The 23,763-nt window shown below is 43.4% G+C and overlaps 2 protein-coding genes across 2 annotated transcripts in view; one reads left to right on the top strand and one right to left on the bottom strand.

Moving 5' to 3' along the window:
• Positions 1-3,313, top strand: part of LOC119387352 (HAUS augmin-like complex subunit 1) — a 13,314-nt gene extending 10,001 nt beyond the window's left edge. Inside the window, exons 8-9 of the mRNA XM_049413488.1 lie at positions 386-481; positions 3,109-3,313. Coding sequence (XP_049269445.1) covers positions 386-481; positions 3,109-3,120 — 108 coding nt within the window. The 3' untranslated portion in view covers positions 3,121-3,313. The remainder of the gene's footprint in view (positions 1-385; positions 482-3,108) is intronic.
• Positions 861-23,763, bottom strand: LOC119387350 (uncharacterized). Its single transcript, XM_037654704.2, has 12 exons — positions 23,550-23,763; positions 23,428-23,467; positions 22,808-22,960; positions 15,007-17,607; positions 12,967-13,091; positions 10,256-10,429; positions 9,385-9,450; positions 8,031-8,122; positions 5,739-5,812; positions 5,275-5,506; positions 1,956-2,058; positions 861-1,387 (listed from the first exon to the last, which is right to left on the bottom strand). Exons 1-12 carry the CDS (start codon positions 23,690-23,692, stop codon positions 1,144-1,146), a joined length of 4,047 nt encoding a protein of 1,348 aa, XP_037510632.1. The 5' UTR covers positions 23,693-23,763; the 3' UTR covers positions 861-1,143.

The following is a 23,763-nucleotide window of genomic DNA, read 5'->3' as shown; positions in this document are numbered from 1 at the left end:
CTTGTTTCATTGATTTCAGAGGAAACATTATTCACCACATTAGGATGCAATAATTTGTTCGATTCATAGGTTTCTGTCTCCAAGCCAAAACCAAAACTTAGCGCCTACAAGCGACATTTGGCCAGATTGCATCGCCTACATGCAACGAGCCGGTGGTCTAGGATTTTCCAGCTCGCTGTAATCGTACAAAGCTCAAGCTTTCAGCTTAAGTCTTTAATGCAGTAGCTACATAATAAGGATGTTACCAAAGATTAATGCGAATCAAACTAAGCTACAGCTAAGACAATCTTATTCGTTAGCATGAATCATATATGCTCTTGCGACCATTAGTAGCCATATTGTGCAATGAATCCCCCCCCCCCCCCCCCATTTCTTTCTTCTGCAGGACAGAGATGCCATAAGGAAGATTCTTGAGCGAAAGAAAGTGGAGGTTGAAATGAGTGAGACGATCTTGACGAATAACTTGATCAGACAAAGAGCGGTAAGTAGAAGTTTATCACATTTTGTATTGCTGGCTGAGTAAAACCAACACTGTCATGATATGACCTAAGAACAGTGAAAAAAAATTTTTTTTGGTCCATGTTAATTCTATTCTGAATGAGACCAAACGTGGAAAAAAAGTTTTGTTTGCAGGAGCTGTTAACCATTGTCTGGTGCCTGCTCTTAACGTATGATATTTTTTGTGTGCGATGGCCAAACAGTCCACTACACTATTATCATATTAAAAGTGTGTACAATAGCTCTGTGTATAGCATATGCAGATATTGTAAACATTGTTCTTAGTGGACTACACTGTAAACACTCTGGTAATCTTTCTTGTTTTCGTGAAGAACAGCCATAGAGTTTGCAGTATTACGATATTTATTTCTAAAACCGATAAAATGCAGGCACACTTGGACAAGAATGAGGATTAAGATGGGGTGGCATGAGTACTTACATGTGATGCATGAAAAATGAGATTATAATAAAATAAAAAGGTTTGAGACTTTCATGAAGCTGTAATAGTTTCTCAAACGTAGTAGAACTATTCTTAAAAGAACAGTACGACCGCAATGTTGTGAAGAAGCGTTACCATGTCATGTGGTGAATCTGTGAACTGCTAAATACAACGCATGTGACGAGATGTGACGGTCTATGGAACGCTCATCTGTGGCAGGGGCAAGCACCTGCCCTCTTTTGAGTAGACTGCGTGCCGATGCACTTGAGGAAAACGTCCTTGGATGATTGGCATTGAAGGATGAGTGTATCACTCCACTCTCTGAGTTCGGCAATGGCCGAACTTTGTTGCCGACTCCTAGCCAAGGAGCAGCCCTTTTCGAGGAGCTTGCAGGACAGGTAGTGGAGCCAGAGTGCATTCGTGTATGGCGTGAAGCTTTTCCAGTCATTCCTGCCAATTGGAAAGTCGAGGCAGTAATATATGTAATATTAAAAGACCGTTTGCCAGGTTTAGACACTATGCTAGTTCGCTACCTTGATCCTCCGTTTTCTATGCAATGATAATTACAGTCTAGACATTAGGCTGTGAAACAAAAGAAAGCTGGTAACAAACATATAGTCTAAATTTATGTTTGTCATTTTCAGTTTAGTTGACATACCAGCTCCTCGGCTGCATCCTGTAAACAAGGCTTAAAGTAAACAGACGCAAAGTATTAAAACAAAGAGCTTCCTTATGCATACTTTGTTATGCCCTAAAGGCAGCGACTCCAGTAGCATTAGAGAGTAAGCAATATGCATACTATATATTGGTGCTGTGATGCTGTGAAGGCATCCCGACATGAAACAAATTATGTTACCTCATTAACTGGGAGACAGGCATCTCTACCTGACTCGAGTGCTGCACCAGGATGCAAGCAGTTTACAAGTACCTAGGTAGAATATCACCGAGTTTTACTGTACAAACGAGGGCAGGGTTGGACAGTTCATTTGTAACTTGCATGATCATTAGCTAGACTCACTTATTGTGCTTCTTCATGCGCCTGTAGATGTCAAACTGGTAATCGCCAACACCACGGAAAAGCTCGTCCTCCTGGCACACATCGGTAAAGACGACCGCTCCGCCTGGATGCAGTGGAAAGAAAAGTGAAGACACCGGAATTATTCAAAGCATCCACACCATTAAAGGGACACTAAAGGCAAATAACATTTTACGTCCGAGTGAAAAGTCAATGCTTGAGAATGTCTCAAATGTCAATATTATACACAGCAGCACTTTTGCAATCAAGAAATCAAGGTAAATGTAGGACACAATTTATGCCTCTAGCAGGACATTCTGGAACGCAAGGCTGATGACGTAGTAGGGCCTCAGCACAACAAGTACTCAAACTAACCATTACGCTGCATTACAAGACAAAATAAAATGAAAATTTGGCATTTCAGTCCGATTCACGCAAAAAAGAACTTGAATTTACCCCTGAGAACGTTGCACGTTCCGTTTTCGCTGGCCTGTGCTCCGTTAAAGCCCTTGCTCTGCAGCACCGGCATGGCGAAGGCTACATGAGAAAGTCGTTCTCGGAGGTGGGCGGTCTGAGTTGCGCTGTCGGTACGCGGACTACTGAAATGTAATTTTCTTTCAAACTAAAAGCTGTACGAAGTTTTTGAAACGATATTTCACAATTCATGTTGACTTAATATTTGCCTTTAGTGTCCCTTTAAATAGATCAGCACAAAAAGACAAAAAAAAAACAAAAACGCATTTGTCTCGTTAGCCTGGCCTGAAGCAGGACGCCTAATGTTGCATCTTGCATAGCCTCGCTTAGTGAGGGGCAACATATTGCACTTGCTCCATCATGCCAGCGTTCGTAACCATTGAGTGAGACGCATTGATGTTTGCCTGTACATAAGAAGTCGATGTTCATTAATTACCACATGAGTGTTTAGTGAATAGATATTCACAGGACTCATAAAGCTATGAACCTTACTTTGTACACCTGTCTTGCAGTACAATGCTGTTACTATCAGTGCTCTGCCTCTCAGGCAAGACTGACTTCATTTGGGTGTATGCACTGCTTGCCTATTATTATTTCACGTAACAACATTTAGTCTTTTTAATTCTTTCTAATGAGTGACTAATTATTCAGCACTTTTTTTTTTGCTAATTTCCCACTACAGCTAGTGGATTGAGGAAGAGCCAGGCGGCGTCACCAGAAGACTAGTACAAGCATCTGTACATTACCAGATCACAAGTGGAGCTTCTTTGCTGTTCAGAGACACCAGCGTCAAGAAATCTGCGCGTTTTGTGCAAGTACTGCCAGCGCTTGATTAAAATTTGCATTTTACATTGTTGTGAGCTGTTCAATGTGTCTTTTTTGTTTCAGTTTAGTGCATCTTGATCGTAAATGTACTTTTTTTTGGCACGTACATCCTAACTTCCTTGGAGCTAAGAAAAACGCACGAAAACCTGCCTTTTCACCAAACTTCTTCACATTGCACAACATGTCATGTATCTCAGTAAGTCAAATGCAGTAGCGTGGCATGTATGGAAGACAATGTTTTGTTTTACCATCAGTGAGCACTGGGAGGACCAAATGTAGTTGTCGTGCATGCCAAAATGCTCTTAACCATTGTTACCAGCTCTCGGTAACTTTTTGGACAATTTTGGGTCTGGTACGTGACATAACCCCATGTTTGCATCTTGAATAAACGCACTGTTTGTTAGTAATTCTTGCGTCTTTCACTGGCTTCTTTCTTTGGCATCAGTTGAGTGTCATTGCACAATTATTACCCTGTCATTATGGATATGCAGATATCAAAATTTTAAAATATACAGACAGTTTGCTTAGAAGGCCGAGTAATTATATATGTAGATGCACTATTCACAAGTTTAGCTTCTGTAATCTGTTGAAAAATAGCGATTCTGTTGTCAGCGATAAAAAGTTACACTGAGCACATATTGTAATTTTAAAAAATGTTCAGTTGTGTTCAAAGCTCCCAGATATTTGCTCAATTTGATCAGCTAAGCTCCTTCTGTGCCACTGTTAACGTGTTTTGCACAATCAAAGCACTCGTAATTTCAGCAGATACGTAGAGCTGTGCGAATAGCAAAATTTTGGGTGCGAAGTGAATTCAAATATTGAAGTGTGAGCGCAAATCGAATCGAATATTTTTCGGATATTTCTAGAATATTTTTCGAATACTTCGAAGTGAAATTGCAGAAAAAAAGTTAGAGAGGATTCCTAAGCATATTCTTATGACATAGCAACATCAAAGTGTTTCTTTTCGCTAGGTTGATGAAGCACTGGAGGGGTGGTGTTTCATAGTTGTGTTATCAAGAATGAGGCCATGTAGAGGCCGAATTCTATTTATGTACATGATTTGGTGCAACCAAAGTTTTGCTGACAACACTTTACATATGATAGGCAAAGATGCCATTTCCTCAGCCTCTCCTCCTCTTTCAACTTCTGTGGAAGCCCAACTGATGTGGCGGACAAGGGTGTGCTCCCTTCAAGTCCGGAGTTCAAATCTGCCTCGTAGACGTCAATATATAAGAACATCTGAAATTTTGGATGCTAAAAAGCTTCGGCTTCCGATTTTTCGGGCTTCCTGCCCAAATTTCAGGTCCAAAACAGCGTTAATTGAGCCCCCACCTCTGCCACATCTTTCATCTCCATGTTGGAACCAGCGTTTTCTTGAGTTAGTACATATGCGACCGTAGCAGAGCTTGAAAGGCAGCTTTGCCACAATGTGATGAGGTGAAGCATATTAAAAATCTAGGGACCACTTCCAATCGGACGTTGACTGTGTCTTGGCAAAGTTCGACCGTAACAGAGATTGAAAGACAGCTTTGCCGCAATACGAGAGCGCAATGAGGTGAAGCATACTAAAACTCTGAAGGGGTCACTTTCAGTCGGATGTTGACTGTATTTGTTTTTGGGAAGTTCGAATAGTTCGAATAGTAAAATTCCAGTGCGAATCGAATAGCAAACACTATTCGAAAAATATTCGAATATTCGCACACCCCTACAGATAAGCCATTAAATGCTATTTATATAATTTGTGGAGCCACTTTATAAGACTACTGGCCCCTAGCTATATTTTTTTCCAACTGTCGGCGCTCTTTCAAGGTCTTAAGATCTTGAATTATTTAAATGCTCATTTTATTCATTGCAGACAACTTGACAACTCTCATGACGAAAGCTGATTGACTTGCGAGGCCTAACATCCCAATGTGGCACTTGGCCATTGTAATGTGGCTACTGCAGCCTTTTGCTCGGCAGCAGAGTACTGCAGCCACTGAATCACTGTGGCAAATGATGCTAAAAGGCACTGTGCGCTTACCTTTGCATAACCTGGACAACGTGTAGTCAATCACAGAGGCAAAAACACCGTTTGTGTTCAGAGAGAAGTGGCCTTCAGGCAGGTGGCAGTGAATGTGACGCTTCTGTGCAGGTGCCACCAAAATATTTCCCCAATGGAGGTCGCGGTGCTCGAACTCTAGAGCAGTCTCAGCGACAGCCAAAGCACAGGCAACTTGGAGGAAAATGCTCTTGGCTTCGGTGGCAGAGTTTATCTGCAATGATAACAACACAGATTGTGAAGCCACAACAGAGCGCAGGAAAGGGCTCCTATCAAAGGAGTAAAAGGAAAAAAAAACCTCTTAACGCACAAATTATTAATTTGCGTGAAGGAAAAATAAGTACACTTCAAAGTATTATTTCTACGGCCAAAGATACCTGAAACAAAACATCCATTTCATTTGCTGCTTCGGAGTACAGCAATGTTGTATAACTAAAATGGCTGACCTCATAATCTTCCAAGGACATTCCGCCATCAGAAAACTGAAACATGAGATACTTCTGGTCTGCCTTGAAGCAGTCTGTAAGGAGAACAAGAAAAAAGATACCACATATCTTCGTGTTTTTAAGCTCAATCAAAGCATTGACTTCGTGGGACACAATAATTACATTTTGTAGAGATGTCATGCACATGATGACCTCGCTTATGCTGAAGCAATGTGCAAGAATAAATTAAGCTGACTTTTTTATTCCTTGAATGAAGTGAATGATCGTCAGTCGCATCACACTCCAGCATATTCATAATCGATATGGTTCCCTTCACATTCCCAATACTGAAACTTCATTGGTTCTCTCTGTGCAGGTAGAAGCGCAAGTAGTATATCGTGCTTGACCATACAGTAGACTCACAGTAAATGTAAATCTCTTAAACGGAACTGCTGCTTAAATGGAACAACTACCTCTAATATGATTGGTTTCATACCTGTATTCCGCATCCCTGTCCATCTCTCAGTAAACGAAACTCCTGTTAAAACAGTCGAACCCGACTATATCGAAGCCTTTTACATCAAATTATCCTGTATATCGAACAACTTCTGAACGCGGTATAGTTACAGTGAGAATATATAGCGAAAATTACGGTTACATCGAACAAGAATAGCAGCGACTTCTGATATATCGAACGACAAGCGGGGCAAAAGTGCCCCCGGAAGTTGGCTTTCTCTTGTAGCAGCGGGGAAACTGGCGCTTTTCCCCGCCGCTCATTCCAAAAGTGGTTTAACTCGGCGGCGCATGACCCGCTCTCCCTACTGTGACTGCGCCGCGTCAGTGGAGCCGCTGTCACCCCCCTGCAAAAAATCATCCTGACCCGCCCGCAGAGCTTGCCGAGACAGCAAATCGGGGCCTCTTGTACTCTCGTCGTGCGAGCGCGTGGGTCGTGTGAGCTATCTCCCTGCATTTCTCGTGCTTTGCACCGTGCGCCTGTGCCGTGATGGCTAGCGTGAAGCAGCAGAATTTGCCTTTCACCGTGAAGCTCGAAATTATAAATTGAGTCGAACGTGGTGAGAAGTCGGACGTCGCGGCAGCGTACAAGATTCCGAGGAGCACGATCTTGAAGAATAAGGCGGAAATTAGTAATAAAGCGGACAAAAGACCCGGTGCCCGTGGCGCCTGACGCATATGCATGGCCGTGTATGAAGACGTCGAGGCAGCGTGTACAAGTGGTTCGTCGACTGTACAAGTGGTTCGTTGGCTTCGGCAACACCATTGCCGGTGTTGCCGAAGTTTGGAGCGAGCTGTCGAAATTTCCGGAAGCTGTTGACGGATCAACAGTCGACGAGTTAGTGAGTGCAGATGATGATGTCGCAACCACGGGTGAGCTCGAAAACGAAGACTACATTGCTGACATCGTACCGAGCACAAGTGAAAGCGGGCACATGACTGCAGCAACGACAATCCTTTGCCCACACCCTCAGAAGTGATTGGTGCTCCCGCACTAGTCCACCACTTCTGCACGAATGTGGAAGGTTGCGGCCTCGCCTGCTCAGACTCTTTAGACCATGTACAGAAATGCGTGCTGTCGCAGGTAGCGAAGTTGCTCAAACAGAAAAAAATGGAAGACTATTTCAAGCGCAACTAAGCTAGCTTCGTCAATAAAAGTGCTTTTATGAATGGCATGTGAATTTATGACGCCCAATTCTTCAGCAGGCTTATATCGAATTATACCTTATATCGAATTGACAAGCGTTTTTTTGCGAGTTCGATATGTCTGGGTTTGACTGTATAACATATTTTCCTGGTCCCTTCAAGTTCCGTTTAATGCGAGTCTACTGTATACACACAGCGCATGACACTCGCGCATTTACACCCTTTCAAATAAAAAAAATGTGATCTAGCATACTTCCCAATCAAAGCATACAAAAATGTTCCTTGGGGTTGTGTTGAGCTACACAGACACCATAAGATGCGTAAACCAGTTGTACTATGCAAACACTTCCTCTACAGTGTCCTCAACATTAACATCACTTTTTCTTGCAAATGTGTTGGAATCCACACGTTCCCCTCTCCTTACTGCTACATGAGCCAACGTAACATACAACCCTACGCCTTCGCAGCAGCACAGTTATGCCGAACCAGAGAAAGAAAATTTTTTTTTGCTTTGAAAATCGTTTTTGGTGTCCCTGTGTGAACATGTGTGCTTAAAGCACACATGTTCCTATTGGACAAGAAATACCGAAACAAGAATATCACTGTTTGTCGTATGAAATGATGCAAAAGTTTAGGAGTGTTCAGGTGCTTTACCTGGCCTATCGTTCTCGCTTCTCCTTTCGGAATCATACACATCCCATTGCTTCAGGAGGGCCGGGGGATACCTGCCTTGGATGTAGTACAACCTGTAAGCGTGACCATATACTATAATGAAACTCTCTGCATAAAATGCTTCATACTTGGAAAGAATAAATTAGCACCACTTTTGCATGACAACAGTCGTACCCAGGAATATCGTATTATTGGCCCCATCGAACAGTTCTAACATCCCCTCGGATGTCCTACGTAAAAGTATAGCAGCCTTCTACGAGCATGTCGGACTCCCGTGCACTGCTTCTTTTGATATACTGAAAGCTAGTTTTCAAGTTATTAGTAATCGGAATGAAAAAAAATAGAAATCACGAAAGGTGATGCCACGACACCTTAAAAGCTTGCTTGCTTCTGGAACTAGAAGCAAGCAAGCTTGCTTCTAGTTGCAGTTTTTGACACTAATTGGCAGCGCTTATCACTGTTTGTAGTAAAGATCAGTAAAATGCAGCCAGAGGACTGGTGCCAGAAAAGCAGGTAGAAAGGACGAAAACAAAGCACGAGAACCAAAGTTACTCTACCTTGAAATGCAGAAACGAAAGCTATGGCTTTATAGGGCTTTCTTTTTTTTAGGAAAAAAATATTTACTTCAGGTAGGCAAGGAATTAAGCCAAATTAAAAATTAAGCTTGATGGCTCACAGGTCACTGTCCCGTTAAAAGGGGATATTCATAGGGTCGATACACTTTCCATTTACATAGCAATAACCGTATTTTCTTTGTTCACTATTAGTTGCTTGAATGCTTCTGTTGGGAAAATGGCTGACTGCACAGTGCATTTTTTAAATGTTTCTGGGAACATATGCACAATTTGTGATTTTCTGGGATACAGAAAGGGTTAAGATAAAGTAAGTCAGGCAACTAGCGCAATTTGTTGTAGATATGGCAGGTTCAGCATACTACTGCCAATTGAAGTAGCTTGCATTCATTCCTGGAATCATGGAATGTATCGATGCAGTCTGCGATAATGTGACCACAGAAATGTGCTTCTCAATCTCGGTTCATACAGTCAGGTAAGAAGCTTGGTAACCCTTCATCAACATGCATTTCAGCTGGCACTGGTGTAGTATCACAGTTTATAAAATTGATTGAGCACCCACACTTCTTTCACCGGTTATTGAATAAACTCAAAAACCTTTCGTTTTGCAAACATGTCCCTCAAATCTAAACAACCTCGCCCACTTCTGTCAATATGAGTATAAAAAGAAAACAGTACTTGGATGCCAGAACAGACATCAACTGCCATGTAGTGCAAGCACAAAAAAAAAAAATGTCACAGTTCTGTGCATGACCTTAATTTACCTCTTCACTTCAATAAAATTCGGACAGCTAGCAGCTTGATCCGTCCGGGAAAGGGCACTCAACTCTCTGCAAGAAAAAAAGTAAAGGGAGTGACGATGGTGCTTCATTTCACGCTATAGTAAAGAAAACTGCCAAATGTAGCAGTAATTCTGCTCCCAGACATTTTACAAGGCATACAGTCAGCCAAAAAAGTTTATGACACATGGGAAGGGAAGTCTGTACAATATAGCCTTAAAGTCACGGTTTTCATCTGCATTATAGCGACCTAAACACAGAGCTCTCTTAGAACGCTGCCTTACCCTAACATGGTAATAATTCAAGTCGGTCATGTGAAGTATTTTGTGGCTAACTGTACATAATTAAACCTTCTTAAAGCAATGCTGAAAGCATGCATGAAGAGTAAAATGAAGGTTCCGCATGTGAGCCTCGAGGTTTCATGGATGGCACAAGGTGGGCTCATTGAGATACATAAGCCAGGTAAAGCATGCTGTAAAAACGGCATAGCCAGACAGCGTGGCCTGTATAAAGAACGACAAAGTGCTTCAAACCTGACCTTTATCTGCTAGGCTAAACAAAGCGTGCAGCAAGTGGGTGACGGTGACACTCAAGGTGCCAAGACATAACTTAAAGTCACATGCACACCAGTTACCTACTTAAATAGTACAACTTACGGAGTCACATCAATGGCTTTGACATTCCCCCTACCCCACCAGCTACTACAACAGTCATTCTCTGTAAGACCTACTACTAGAAGCAACTGTGTGCACGTCCCCGCCCCTTTCTGAAGTAAAATCCTGGCTACCCTTAGAACACTGCACGGGCTGATTTTTCCCATGCAGTCATGGGCATGCCATGGTATGTAGGAACATACTGGCAGATGATGGCCTCTGGAAGAATCTGCGCAGCAGTTTTCTGATTTTCTCCGTTCACAGGGAAAGAACCCTCAATTGGTACAATCTTGATGGCAGATGATTCCGATCCATGTCCAATTCGGAAGACTTCTCCATATGTGCCCTCGCCAATTTTCACACACCCCTTGAAAGCTCTGAAAGAAGAAAAAAGATATTTAAATTAGAGCTGTGCGAATAGCAAAAGTTTGGGTGCGAAGCGAATTCGAATATTGAAGTGTGAGTGCGAGTCAAATCAAATATTTTTCTAATACTTCGAAGCGAAATTGCAGAAATAAAAGTTAGAGAGGATTCCTAAGCATATTCCTATGAGATAGCAACATGAAAGTGTTTCTTTTCGCTAGGTTGATGAAGCACTGGCGGGGTGGTGTTTCATAGTTGTCTTATCAAAAATGAGGCAATGTAGAGGCCGAATTCTATTTATGTACATGATTTGGTGCGACCAAAGTGTTGCCGACAACACTTTACACGTGATAGGCAATGATGCCATTTCCTCAGCCTCTCCTCCCCTCTCAACTTCTGTGGAAGCCCAACTGATGTGGCGGACAAGGGTGTGCTCCCTTCAAATCCGGAGTTCCAAATCTGCCTCGTAGACGTCGACATACAAGAACATCTGAAATTTTGGATGCTAAAAAAGCTTCGACTTCCGATTTTTCGGACTTCCTACCTAAACTTCAGGTCCAAAACAGCATTAATTGAGCCCCCACCTCTGTCACATCTTTCATCTCCATGTTGGAACCAGCGTTTTCTTGAGCGCGGCAAGCTATCTTTTCGTCCACTTTTCTTTCTTCACAATTACCTTACATTTATTACTAAAAACATCCCCTATACTTTCCTTGGCATTATTGTCTGTTAGTTCTCATTAACATATGCGACCGTAGCAGAGCTTGAAAGGCAGCTTTGCCACAATGTGATGAGGTGAAGCATATTGAAAATCTAGGGACCACTTCCAATCGGACGTTGACTGTGTCTTGGCAAAGTTCGACCGTAACGGAGATTGAAAGACAGCTTTGCCGCAATACGAGAGTGCAATGAGGTGAAGCATACTAAAAATCTGAAGGGGTCACTTTCAGTCGGATGTTGACTGTATTTGTTTTTGGAAAGTACGAATAGTTTGAATAGTAAAATTCCCGTGCGAATCGAATCGAATAGCAAACACTATTCGAAAAATATTCGAAATTTCGAATATTCGCACACCCCTAATATAAATATTGTGCTGTTTCAGTGGCTGTACCAATGTGCAAATTGAAGTAGTACCACACTTTCGACTGCTATACATTGCACCTAGTACCCAAAACACCTTGATTTGGGAATCATGGAGCATTGTGCTCAAAGTTGAGCACAATTCTGCTGGAGAGCAGTGGTTGTAGCAAAGTCATAATGTTCTTTCTTTTTTGTGAACAAACAGAGCACACAACTTTTGTTTAGTACTTTCCAGCCATCTAATAAAGCTATCTCCTTTGCAGGCAGCGTAATGTATATGAAATCATAGTGACGGGAGATGCAAGGCAATTCTATGAAGCCAGCTTGTCACGTTTGTATTCACTTAAAGAAACAATGGAAAGTTTAGCTAGTCTGCAGGGATTCATCCCAGATAAAGAAAGTAATGCTTGCAGTGACGGACACGGGACAAGAGATACAGATGACAGAAATGCATTTGCGTTGTTTGTTCCTTCCCCTTGTGTCTGTGTTTGGACGCATTAGTTTCTTGTATATTTAAAATGATGTGCAGCACTGTAACATTTCATAATGAGCTCCATTGACAAACACAACAATATTTGTTCATCTGTGACCTGTTGTTCCCTTGTTCTAATGCTGTCATTGTGCACCAGACAGGATCACCTTTCAGCCGCTTCGTTTATATGCTTTTAAGCTGTCTGGATGCCCATTCGTATCGGTCCCATGGGGTATAATATGTACCAGATTATCTAGAGGAACCTCTTCAACAAATTTACTCAGTGTAACCTTCATGTTTTACTTGTTTATAAATAAAACATACAACATTTAATTTGATATCCAAAGGCGGTTCTTCTTGAATATTCATATGTGGTTTGTTCGAAAAAGTTCGCTACTTGAACACCACTGCTTAGTACGCATTTATCAGACACCTCAAGAACATGAATACTAGAATGTGTCCCACACAGAAACTGCACTGGGCTGTCAACTGGCAGGCCAATGCACTTCACTCACATCTCGCATGTCACTCTTTCTTATAGCGGTTATTGAGGCAAGTGCCAAAAAAAATATGCGAAAACATTGCTAAATTGAAGCATTCAGAAGAAGCTACTTCATTAAATGTCACAAATTAATACATTGTGCTCCTTATAAGCCATTTAAAGGAATGAGAAGCAAAGGTTAAGCACGTTGAAAGTAGCAATGAATTATGATCAGGTTGTAGTTGGAAGTTGTACTTGGAAGTTGTACTCAGAAGCAGGGGCGTAGGCAGAAATTTTTTTCGGGGGGGGGCACCTCCTTGATCTGTAGTGGGGACGAGCAGGCAGATGGGGTCGAGTGTCATTTTCTGCTCTGTATGCTATGGCAAAAAAAAATTTCGGGGGGGGCACGGGCCCGGGTGTGCCCTAACGTGGCTACGCCCCTGCTCAGAAGTTGTACAAGCAACGAAGAAAGTACAAAGCGAGAGGAGCATGGCTACAAACGAGGCAAGTTGACACACCTCATACCAAGAGCTTGCTTGAAGGTCAAGGGTTTATCTTGGTTGCACATTTGCAGCAGCATTTCATTGGCATCTAGAGGCACTCTTGGAGGTATTTCACTCTTGCGAGCCATGGTGAGTCTTGCCTGAAAATTGTACGGTTTCAAAGCAGTAAGTGAAAAGATGCATGTGCAGATACACTGCCTTTCACCAGGTTGTGTGCATGCATGAAAACAAGGGCCATAGCCGAACTACCAATGTCACTTCAATTTAAACACACACCGAAGACCCTATCAAAATTCTCCATAATTCTTTTCCGGGTGTGAAACAAAACATTTTGCCCGGAAGTGCACCTCTAGATTGTCAGAGTTTCATGTGATATACGTAATTAACCAGGAATTGGCAATTTAACTATTTTTCCTTGTCGTAACAGTAAACCAGTGAACAGTGTTCATTCTATGGCCACACAGCGCTGGCTGCCATAGCGATGGCTGCCATAATTTTCTATCTGTGCCTTTGGCATGAGAATGCTTGTGCTACGCATCTGCCGCCACTAGATTGCTTGTTCCACAGCCAAAACAAGACCTAGAGTGCAGCGGCCAGCAAAAGAGGCGGCTACAAGTGATACTAAAGTTTGGACTGGAAAACCACTGTTTCACGATACCAAGAGATTGCATCACAATTTCTTCTCTAGTGCTGCTTTTACAAGGTGTCCAAACACTGGTTCCTGTAATATCAACTAGATGACCTTGAGTATTGAACAGAAAAGCTGAGTTGCGTGAACAGCGTTGAAGGTACGTCAAACAAGCAAATGTTGAATGACTGCTTCAATTACTTTTTTATTTGTGAAACAGTTGCAAAAGAAATTATAGTACAAGTTTAGGCCTTCATCACAAAAACTCACTAAACATGGTCACGGCATTAGTCGAGATTTTTTTTCAGTTGCAGTGAAAGCAGCCAAGCTGCAAAGGCAGACTTGTTTTGCAACATACAATTTAGACTGGCAGATGTGCTTGAGTGTGTGCGAAAAACTTTTTTTTTCCATCAATGACAAGGTTTTAGGAGACTGCCCTTTCCATGCTAGATAAGACATACTTTGTTGTTTCATGCTGTTTACTGGCAGCGAAGCAGCATACACTGGGCCCTCTTGATACAATGCAAGATGAATTTTGCAACCCATCATTTGAATTTGAATCTACAGTACATATGCAAGGATAGTCTTATCTTGGGCTACCTATTAACTCGTCAAAGGTTACAAGGAAACAATAAAATTTTGCCTTGAGGCATTGTGGTGTGAGTATGCCTTTCAGGTGTGAGTATGCAGGTGTGAGTATGCCTTTCAGGTTTCATTAAAGGGCCCCTCACCAGGATTTGAGCACTGCAAATAAACAAGTGCAGCGCATAGAGCACTCATTGTTGATCATGTTTGCAAAGTATAAAACACCTCCAGGCCATGAAAACTGTTGAAATTTTAAACAGAGGGCCATGCACTCTTTCTTACAAGGGAGCCATGTTTTGACCAAGTGAAAGTCACATGCAATACACGTGCACTCATGTGCAATGGCTCATGAACTTGATTCTTCGTCCAATGTGGAATAAGCATTAGAGAGGCTCAGTGAAGCAAAATAGCAAAAGAAAAAAAATCAGGCACAGCTCGTCACATGAAGACAAAATCCCTTGTCTCTGGCACTTCAAAGAATGCGGGTGACATGTGCTGTTTGCAGATGCTAGTCCAGGCAAAAGAAGGAAGCGTCTGCTTTGGCATTGAAGCTTGCCTCCGGGAGACATGCTAACAAGACAGCAGTTCAATTTTTTTACTTTGTCTAATAATGACCGCTTAAAAAAATTCTTTCAGTAAAATGCTTCCTAGACAGTCCCATACAACTCCCTGTATGTAACCAGAATTTGCAGCGGGGCCTGGTTAGCTGCCCTTTCCAACTCTGTGTCAATTTTTCGCAAGTCCACATGCTAACACCACACCTTTCCTACTACTCTTCACAATTCTTAAGTCTAGTTATCGCAAAATTGGCTTCCAACTGTCATGCCTCATGCGATACTGACCTGTCGCCTCATGCAGGCTGCCCACTTCTCCTTTTTACTCTGGTTTTGTGATGAGTTGCAGCTCAGGCCAGTGATGCGCCGTTCTTGTACACAGTCTGAACGTCCAGTATTTGGGCAATTCTTGGACTTAGCACTTTTCTTCTTCGAAGCAGGAGGAGCCGGAGGAGGTTGCATGGGTTGACATTGAGTGTTGCATCTTTTAAGAACAACTTTGGCTTCCTTTAGCTTCAGTGAGTATGGTTTTAGCACTTTCTCAGAGTCGCTTTCGTACTTGGAAGAGTTATATGGGCTAGGCATTATTTGTGTTTCCACACCATCAGTAGTACAGCTTGCGGTGTTCTCGGTCCTGCAGGTAAGAGCAATACTTAAGACTGACAATGGTTCAATCTCAACGCCTTTGTCATGTCCTTCTGAGCCTTTCCTTATACTGGCATGAATGGTACTTTCCCTGTGATTAGTTTGTAGAAGCTTTTGTTCCATTTGGCACGAAACTGAATTGATTGCTTGACCCAACTTTGCAACCGGAACATTTGCCTGCTTAGCCTCTGAAGACTCTCGGGGACAATGCTGGAGTGGTGCGTTGCTGCTTCGACACATAGTGCCTACATCCAACAAAGGACTGCACTGTAGTTCAGAGGAGCTTGATGGGCTTTGACGTTTGTACAACCTTTTTTCATGACCAAAAGACACACAAAGAGGCTCATGCGTAAGTGGCTCTTTGCACGAGTAGGTATTGTTCACATGGGCTTCATTTTTGTGCTTTGTTGTTGCACTTTGGTCCTTCAGATCTGTCAGTACGACATGCACGCCTTTTAGGTGTAACTTTTCCCACACAGCATGGTTCTTCAGGGAGCACAACTGCACGATGTCATTAGAACTATTTGTGGACTGTGGCTCGACAGTTGAGGATATGCCAGGCATTTCACCATTGTTCGGATGGGCTTCGTTCTTGTTTTGTATTTTGCATCTCACATCTTCTAGAACAATGTGCACTCTTTTCATTGGGAAATCTTCCCACTTGGTAGCCTCCCTGAATGAGACTGACTGCTTAGCATCGTCTTTATCGACAAATGAAGACATGCGTGGTGAGTAATGCTGTGCATTTTTGTTCAACTTTGCTTCTTGATGTTTTAGGTCTGTGAGAACAACACGCGGCTCCTTGAGCTTGAATGCATCCTGCAAGGTGCCTCTCTCCGACAAAAATGTCTGTTCAATACAACTTTGAGCAACCAAAAAAGACGAATGCTGCAATCGCTCCTCCTCAGCATCCAATTTTTTCATGTCAACGAGCTCTACACGCAGTTCTTTTGTGAACAGCTTTGAATAATTTCTTAGTAATTGATGTGAAGCCTCTGGCTCAATGAGTATGTGACTCTCGCTTTCCTCAGTATTGTACATGTGTGCACTTCCTTGCAAGCCTGAGGTGTCAAGCCTTGGAGAATGCACACTGAAAGTTGCGTCTGGCTTGCTTAAATCTCCTCGTTGAAGGTCTGCAACATCAACAGAGAGATCTTTCACCTGAACGTTTGTCTGCTGAGATACAAAAAGCTCAGCAGAACTGTTATCACATTGCAGAGGTGTGATGCTGCCTGCCGATTCAGACCTACAGCTATTGGTCAGAGTATTCATCTGTTTGCTGCTGTCTAACGATTGGCTTGTGGCTGTCACATTACCTTCTGAAAAACTTTTCCTTGACAAGCCACTGTGGTTTTCAGGTGAAGGAACTTGAAACAGCACTGCACTGGAGAGCTTTCGCCTCAGACCACCATTTCCTTTATGTTTCCCAGGTCGCTGTCCTTGTTTCTTCAAGGTGGCCGAGTCTTTTGCTAAGACAGAGTTTTTACAGCTGGTGGCTGGTGCAACATGCGGAGTCTCCATTGCACTGCTGAGAAGCCACGCCTTTCTTGTTTCCACTTTGTTGACTTGGGCGTCGGACACCGGCGTGCTAACCATGACAGGTGACCATTTCTCTCTAACAGGTGAATTCGAAGCTTCTCCACTTTCAAAGCTCGGCCTGGCTTTTTTCTTATTTTCTTTGTCATCACATCTCCGATTCGCCCTGTTTCTCTTTTTCCGGATGGTAACCCATTTGCTGTTCTCTTCTGGGACGAGAAATGAGGGCACTGAACCATCAGCAGTGTAGGTTTGTTCATACCCAGGCTTTTTATTGGCTCCATACGAAATGGAGCTGCCAGCCTTCGGAAAGCGAAGGCTGCTCAAATCAATGCTGTTCATGTCACTCAAGACGGACAGCCCAATGCTGTCTTCGTCAACCCTGTTACCACATTTCACATCATTTTTTGGTGTTGAGCTAGTAGGGTTTACAGGACTGCCAAGGCTTAACGAGAAGGACTCATCGTCTTTGAGCAGATGCCTAGGTATTTCACAAGATGATGTGGAACAAGCAGAGCTGAGGCTCGTCATAGCAGACTTGCTTCGTGAAGAATCCCCGTCTCTTGTTGAAGTTGATGGCAATGGCTGCACCTGCAGCTTCTTGCTTCTTAGTGACAGCTTTGTTGGCGGTCTCGTGACCTTCCGCCGCCTTGGTCTGGCTCTCCTGTCTGCCAGGCTCTGTGCCACACCATTCTGCTGGGCTGCGAGCTGAAGAAGAATGGCACCACAAATTAACAACAATTGAAATACTAACAACTTGTACTGATAGTTTTATAAAAATACCAAAACAGCAATGTCAGTTAAGAGGGAAGTCACACCCAGAGCTCCAAGCTAGATATAAGCACCTAAAATTAGCGTGTGCATAAACATAAGTACACAAGGAGTTTCCCCTTCCATTCATGTTGAAATGGAACCACCATAGATCAGACTTGATCTCACTTCCTTGTGCTTCGTTGAACCATCTAAGGAGACTCTCGATAGAACTTTCAATAGAATAGACCAATCGCTGCATGTGGCGGGCAACCCACAACATAGGTCGGCAAACTCACTCGTATAAGTCAACTCATTCAGACTCAGATCGAGCCTTGAGTCGGAGTCTGAGTGAGTATGGGTAAGTAAATTTTCAGTGAGTTTGAGTTCGAGTGAGTCCCTTTGAGAAAAATGTTAGTGAGTCTGGTTGAGGAAAATTTTGGTCCGAGTGAGCCCTAAGCCGAAAATATATTTCTTGAGTGAGTCTGAGTGAGCTCCAATTTTTCTGCCACCCTATGGTCCTATCTACTCATCTTCACCATTACTATCAGCCTTATGTCGGCCCACGTCTATACCCGCGTCTACTCACACCTATTTCAATGCACTGGCGTTCACATGCCAGCCCAATATTTACTGATCAGAGACGTGAGTTACGGAGGTAGGGCGGGGGGGGGGGTGCCTTAACCTCCCCTTTCCCTGAACTCTTTCACAAGAAGTTCTTGATAAAAATATCCCGTGTGAGACATCTCTTTTAATAAAAATGTCCTTAATGGATTGCGACCACTGATAACTCGTATTTGAAGGTACGAGATCAAAAGGCGTATCGTAGAGCACTGATTATGGGAGACATTGGTGTTAAAGAGCATTGACAGCGCTAATTATACGCTAACACACTCATGAGTCAACTCACTCAGACTCAGATCGAGCTGCGAGTCTGAGTGAGTGAGTGAGTGAGTGAGTGAGTGAGCGAGCGAGCGAGCGAGCGAGCGAGTGAAACAACTTTATTCTGTCTACTATAGACGCGAGTAAACTCAACGTCACCTTGCTGGCTAGGCCCACTGTGACAAGAATTTTCATGAATCTAAGTACGAGTGAGCCCTAAGCACGAAATATAATTCTTGGGTGAGTGCGAGTGCACTTGGGCACTTTCTTTTGCCGACCTATAACCCACAACTTCCTCATTACACATGCATGATGTTCTGTCATTGAACAATTGCCACAGCCACCCTCCTGACATTCATTGCAATTTGTAAAGATGTACTTGATCAAGTTTTGGGACCTGCATTAAGTTGTCTTATTATCTACTTTCAGTTCACATTTCTTTATTATTTTATGCTTCAATTAAAACAAAGAATTAATTTCTCCTGTTTTTCCCTGGCTGCAATGTTTGGTGCTATTTAGTCCTGCAGTGCTCTGTTCCTTCATTTGGGCTGCTCTACTCTCTCTTCCTTTTCCTTGTTGTGCTGTACCAGTTTAAGAATCAAAATTCAGCAGATCCCACGGACCGTGGTAGTCGATGTTATGCGAAGCATGCGGCGGGAAGGTGACTGTGGCGTAATTTTTTTTTACTGAGCGCCACGTCACAAAATGACGCTAAAGATTTGTATAAATTTTATACGCACACATATATGTTGAAGAGCCGCATATGTGTTATATAACCAGTTGTTTGCGGTTGGGTAACACTGCCAACGGCAACGTGGGTATTACCAACACCAGAAGTGGTAAGCTGATATGTAGTGCTTATACGTGTCCCTTATGATGGAGAACGCACGCACGTTTCACGAATCCGTGTGCATGTGTGGAAGAAGTTCTTGACAGTTCTTGAACAAGGTCATTATCACCGTGATCAGTGAGCACCAGCAGCTGGTCATGACTTACAGGATCCGGTCGTGACCACGGTGACGGGGGTCCATGTGTAGTGTAGTGTGTGGTATAGTAGAGCTGTTGGAATTTGTGGGTGCCTCGGTCATTTCGTCGACAAACTGTGAGTCGATAGAGCCGGCGACATGTCGGAAACTGAAGCCACCCTTCACGTTGGTGAGGTATAGGCCGTCGAGGCTGGTAGGCCTGGCTAGTGCTACGTAGACCAACATCAGTGGATGGCGCTCGTCGTATTCGTAGACTACCTCGGCGTATGTGGCCTATGTTGCCTAGTCTACAAAGCAGCTGTCAATCAATCTGGTATCATCCTCGGTCAGCATGAGGCCATCGCCCAGCCTCGTAAGAAATGAAGAGAACACTGCGTCGTTCTGGCGGACTAAGAGCACTGCACGGTGCGATGATGTGAATATCGTACGTAACTTTCGTTAATGTATTCCTCCGGGGTAGAGCAATGCTTCAATATAGCTTGCTGAATCATAGGAATACAAATGTAATGTTTACCACACTGCTATAAAAGAGGAGCCAACACTGGAACCACAGACGTTAATCTGATATGACGTCTGTATCGTAGGAGTATACACATCGTAGGAGTATCATGTAGTGTTTATTGGTTTTTTGTAAAATTAGATAGCAAGCACCACAACCACAGTTGACGTTGCACCGATATTTCGCCTGCATAGGCTGTTTTTCCAAACCAGTTTATAGACCTGGCGTGGCTCTGTGGTAGAATACCTGATTGCCACGTAGAATGCTTGACTTCGATTCTTGCTGGGATCCTACTTTTCATTCTTTCCATTCGTCGCGTCAACGCTGCCGATGTCGCCTATTCTTAACGCTGTCGCATTTAATGTCTGTTCTCGCCGTTCCTGGGCAGATATAAACTGTCAATCACCTGTGGCGCATACCCGTGCACCGCGGCCCATGGTAAACGGGTATGTGCCACACGTGTCTAGTGGAAGGGGTTTGACGACGTACGTGACAGGATTTTCACGTTATTCATGTCATGACCCGACAATCGTATTCGTCAAATCCTCTTACCCTCCCATGCCAATTTTTGTTTACACTAGGTTAAGGAGGCGATCATGAGAGCACTCAGACATAGGCGGCTCGACAGACAGACAGACGGACGGACGGACGGACGGACGGACGGGACGGGACGGGACGGACGGACGGACGGGCGGGGGGGCGGGCGGGCGGGCGGGCGGGCAGACGGACGGACGGACGGACGGACAGACAGACAGACAGACAGACAGACAGACAGACAGACAGACAGACAGATAGATAGGTAGATAGATAGATAGATAGATAGATAGATAGATAGATAGATAGATAGATAGATAGATAGATAGATAGATAGATAGATAGATAGATAGATAGAAACGCTCAAAGTGCCAGAGGTTCGCTAAGAAATGCTTCGCATTTAAAACCAACTTTCCCAATACTCAACACTTGTTGGTCTTCCAACTTATTTCTGGCAATCCTGCCATATATCTGTGCCAACATTTCCAACATATCACTAAAATTTTGGTCTTTTTCACAGAAGATCTTGTGTTTGCTTGCTGCATTATTGTTCATACCAGCTCAGACATGTTCTTGACAGCGCACAACAGTGCACGCACAGCAATGCTCACCACCTGGCACCCATCTCACCCTACATCAATGCAGACACAAGACAACAAAAAATCTATGTTTGTGACGTGGTGGCAAGCATGTTAACATTAATGCCAGACTTTGCGTTCATGAATACTACTCCTACAGTCAAGAGCTCTTCTTTCTTTCGACCACTAAGAAGAAAGTGTCACACTTCGAATGAAGCAAGTCCACTTTAGTAACGCTCCTTTGTAGTTCAATAAGCTCTTATCTATTTAAGATTGAGAAGTTACTGAAATTAAAAGGCCTGTCTAAAGCAATTCGTCGTTACAGGAGTCACTGAAAAACATGAGTGAAACAGAGCAGTTAATTCCTATATCAAGAGGTGGTGCTGCCTTCCAAGCAGCAAAATCGTGCAGCGATCTCAGGCTGTTGAAGCATGCTCTACTACTTACTGTTTATAAAATGCTGACTGCTGCTTCATACCTCGCTAATTCCTAAAGATGGTCAGTTTCCGGCATAGAACTTTCTTTTATTACCGGCTCATTCTGGACTACCTTCACATCAGCACCTACACACAGACTGACGTCCTTCCTGCTTAAGCGTCTGCTTGAACTTATCCTTCCAGGCTTTACTGTTTTTTTTGTTGCACTGTTTTCTTTTTTTTTCTTACACTTTTTTTTTCATCTTGAAGCATCAAAATATGAACTAAGAGATGGCTGATAAGCCTTATATCTGACGCGGCGTTCTTCCACACATCAGTCACCTTCAGTGTTAACCTTTCTTGCGGAGGCTGGCACTCCCTTGTTTTTAGCGTGCAGTGTTTTGCCAAAGTGAATCTTAATGCAGAGCCACTGTGGTGGTACAGTGGTTACGGTGCTTGGCTGCTGACCTGAAATATGAGGGTTCAATCCCAGTCGCAACGGTCGCATTTCGATGTACATAAAAAGCGAGAGGACTGTGTGCTTAGATTTAGGTGCACATTGAAGGACCCTAGGCGGTCGAAATTTCCAAAGCCCTCCACTAAGGCGTACCTCATAATCGTATTGCAGTTTTGTACGTTAAACCCCAAAAATTATTATTATTATTATTATTATTATTATTATTATTATTATTATTATTATTATTATTATTATTATTATTATTAACCTAATACAGAGCTGGTTTTTCAGCATGCTCATGCCTTCTCTTCTTCCTGGCCTTCACATAAATGTCTTCAGTAGATGAGTGAAGTTACTGAGGCTACGTGACCCCAGAATCATTAACAAATTATTTCATCCCTGCTTCAAGTCCAGCTACAAAAGCGTTATCTCTCGGGATGTTACTTTTTTTCCATGGCACATGGGCTCCTGACGTAACGTCAACAGTAGATCGTACAAAAATCCTCATCTTTCAGTTGGTTAACCTTTCAGGCAGCCAAGCAACATGAGGTGCTACGATAGCAACGTTAGTGGTGCCAGCATCGCAGAAATAACTAGCGCTGCTCTGAAGGGTATATAATGGTCCTTGAATGACACAGGGGATCATCGCACAGCTGCTGCAAACGCATCACGTACCCTTAGTCAAGCTGGATGCATCACATGCCCTGACCATGGGCATCTACCATCACCAGTGCCTCTTCTCACTCGCTACATTCGGTGAAACTTGGCAATATATGGCCTTATATAAACATCTGCAAGCTTCTTACTGGTTTCCTGAGGGCGTTGCCGTTTTGTTGTGGGCGCTTCCGGCAGCTTCGGTTTTCAGAGAGTCCACACGTAGATCCAGACTTTTTTCGACGCGCATTATCGGGTCGCACGGAGCTGACGTTGAACAGGTTGGTTACGTTCCCGTACTTCACCTGCAATGTGGAATCAGAAACGATCACTAGTGCGCGCTGAAAATAGACAGGCACTGGCTCGAAAACTGCAGAAATGCCAGGCACACTGATGAAGACCACTTCGTCGACTCAAATCTGTTGATCAATTTCTAGCCTTCAAAAAAAAAAAAAAATTATAAGTACAAATCACTATTCCGCTAAACAAGGCCCGGTTCCTTCAATCCTTGGCACGCTAGTACGGTGGCTAACAGCACCCCCTGAGTGACGAACGAATTCCATGTGAAAGTAAACCAGCGCTAATCCTTTCTAAGCAGGATACAGAAAGTTATGGCAGGACGTGCGCTGTTATGCATAAAAAACGTGTCACCATCTAGCACCGCAACGTGTTGTGTTGCGTGAATTCCACTAGCGTCATTTTGTCAAAATCTACTAGGCGGTCCATATGCATGCGCTTGCTTGAAAAGAAAGTAAGAAGTCGATGCACTCACCTTTCCTCTTGGAGCCCGCTTTACCTGCGCCGAAGGGTTGCTAATGGATACGGAAAGGCATAAATCAAACAAGATTCTCTGGGAAGCAACCGATTTCGTGTTTGTGAGGCGAGCGTACTTACCACAGGCTTTCGAAAAGGATTTCCGATCGATTTCTCGGCGGTGTTTGAAGCACGACCACCTCGGGGCTCCAGTCGCGCTTGGTGTTAGAAACTTCGAGGAAGCTTGTTTTGAATTTCCTGCCATAGGTTTTCAGGACCTTCATCGTTCGTACGTTAGAACACTCACACTCTGTTCACATTTTCTCACGCTGTTCTCGCTTTGATTATCAGTGCT

Source organism: Rhipicephalus sanguineus, chromosome 3, assembly GCF_013339695.2.
Source record: "Rhipicephalus sanguineus isolate Rsan-2018 chromosome 3, BIME_Rsan_1.4, whole genome shotgun sequence".
In the NCBI taxonomy this organism is placed as follows: Eukaryota; Metazoa; Arthropoda; class Arachnida; order Ixodida; family Ixodidae; genus Rhipicephalus; species Rhipicephalus sanguineus.
The sequence above is the reverse complement of the archived record's forward strand: the minus strand, read 5'-3'. Positions and strand labels throughout refer to the sequence as shown.

Coding starts and splice junctions, on each gene's coding strand:
- LOC119387350 (XM_037654704.2), bottom strand. CDS start 23,692: ATGAAGGTCCTGAAAACCTATGGCAGGAAATTCAAAACAAGCTTCCTC. Junction 22,961..23,427: donor AGCGGGCTCCAAGAGGAAAG/GTGAGTGCATCG, acceptor TCCACATTGCAG/GTGAAGTACGGGAACGTAAC. Junction 10,430..12,966: donor AAGCAAGCTCTTGGTATGAG/GTGTGTCAACTT, acceptor TTCTTCTTTCAG/AGCTTTCAAGGGGTGTGTGA.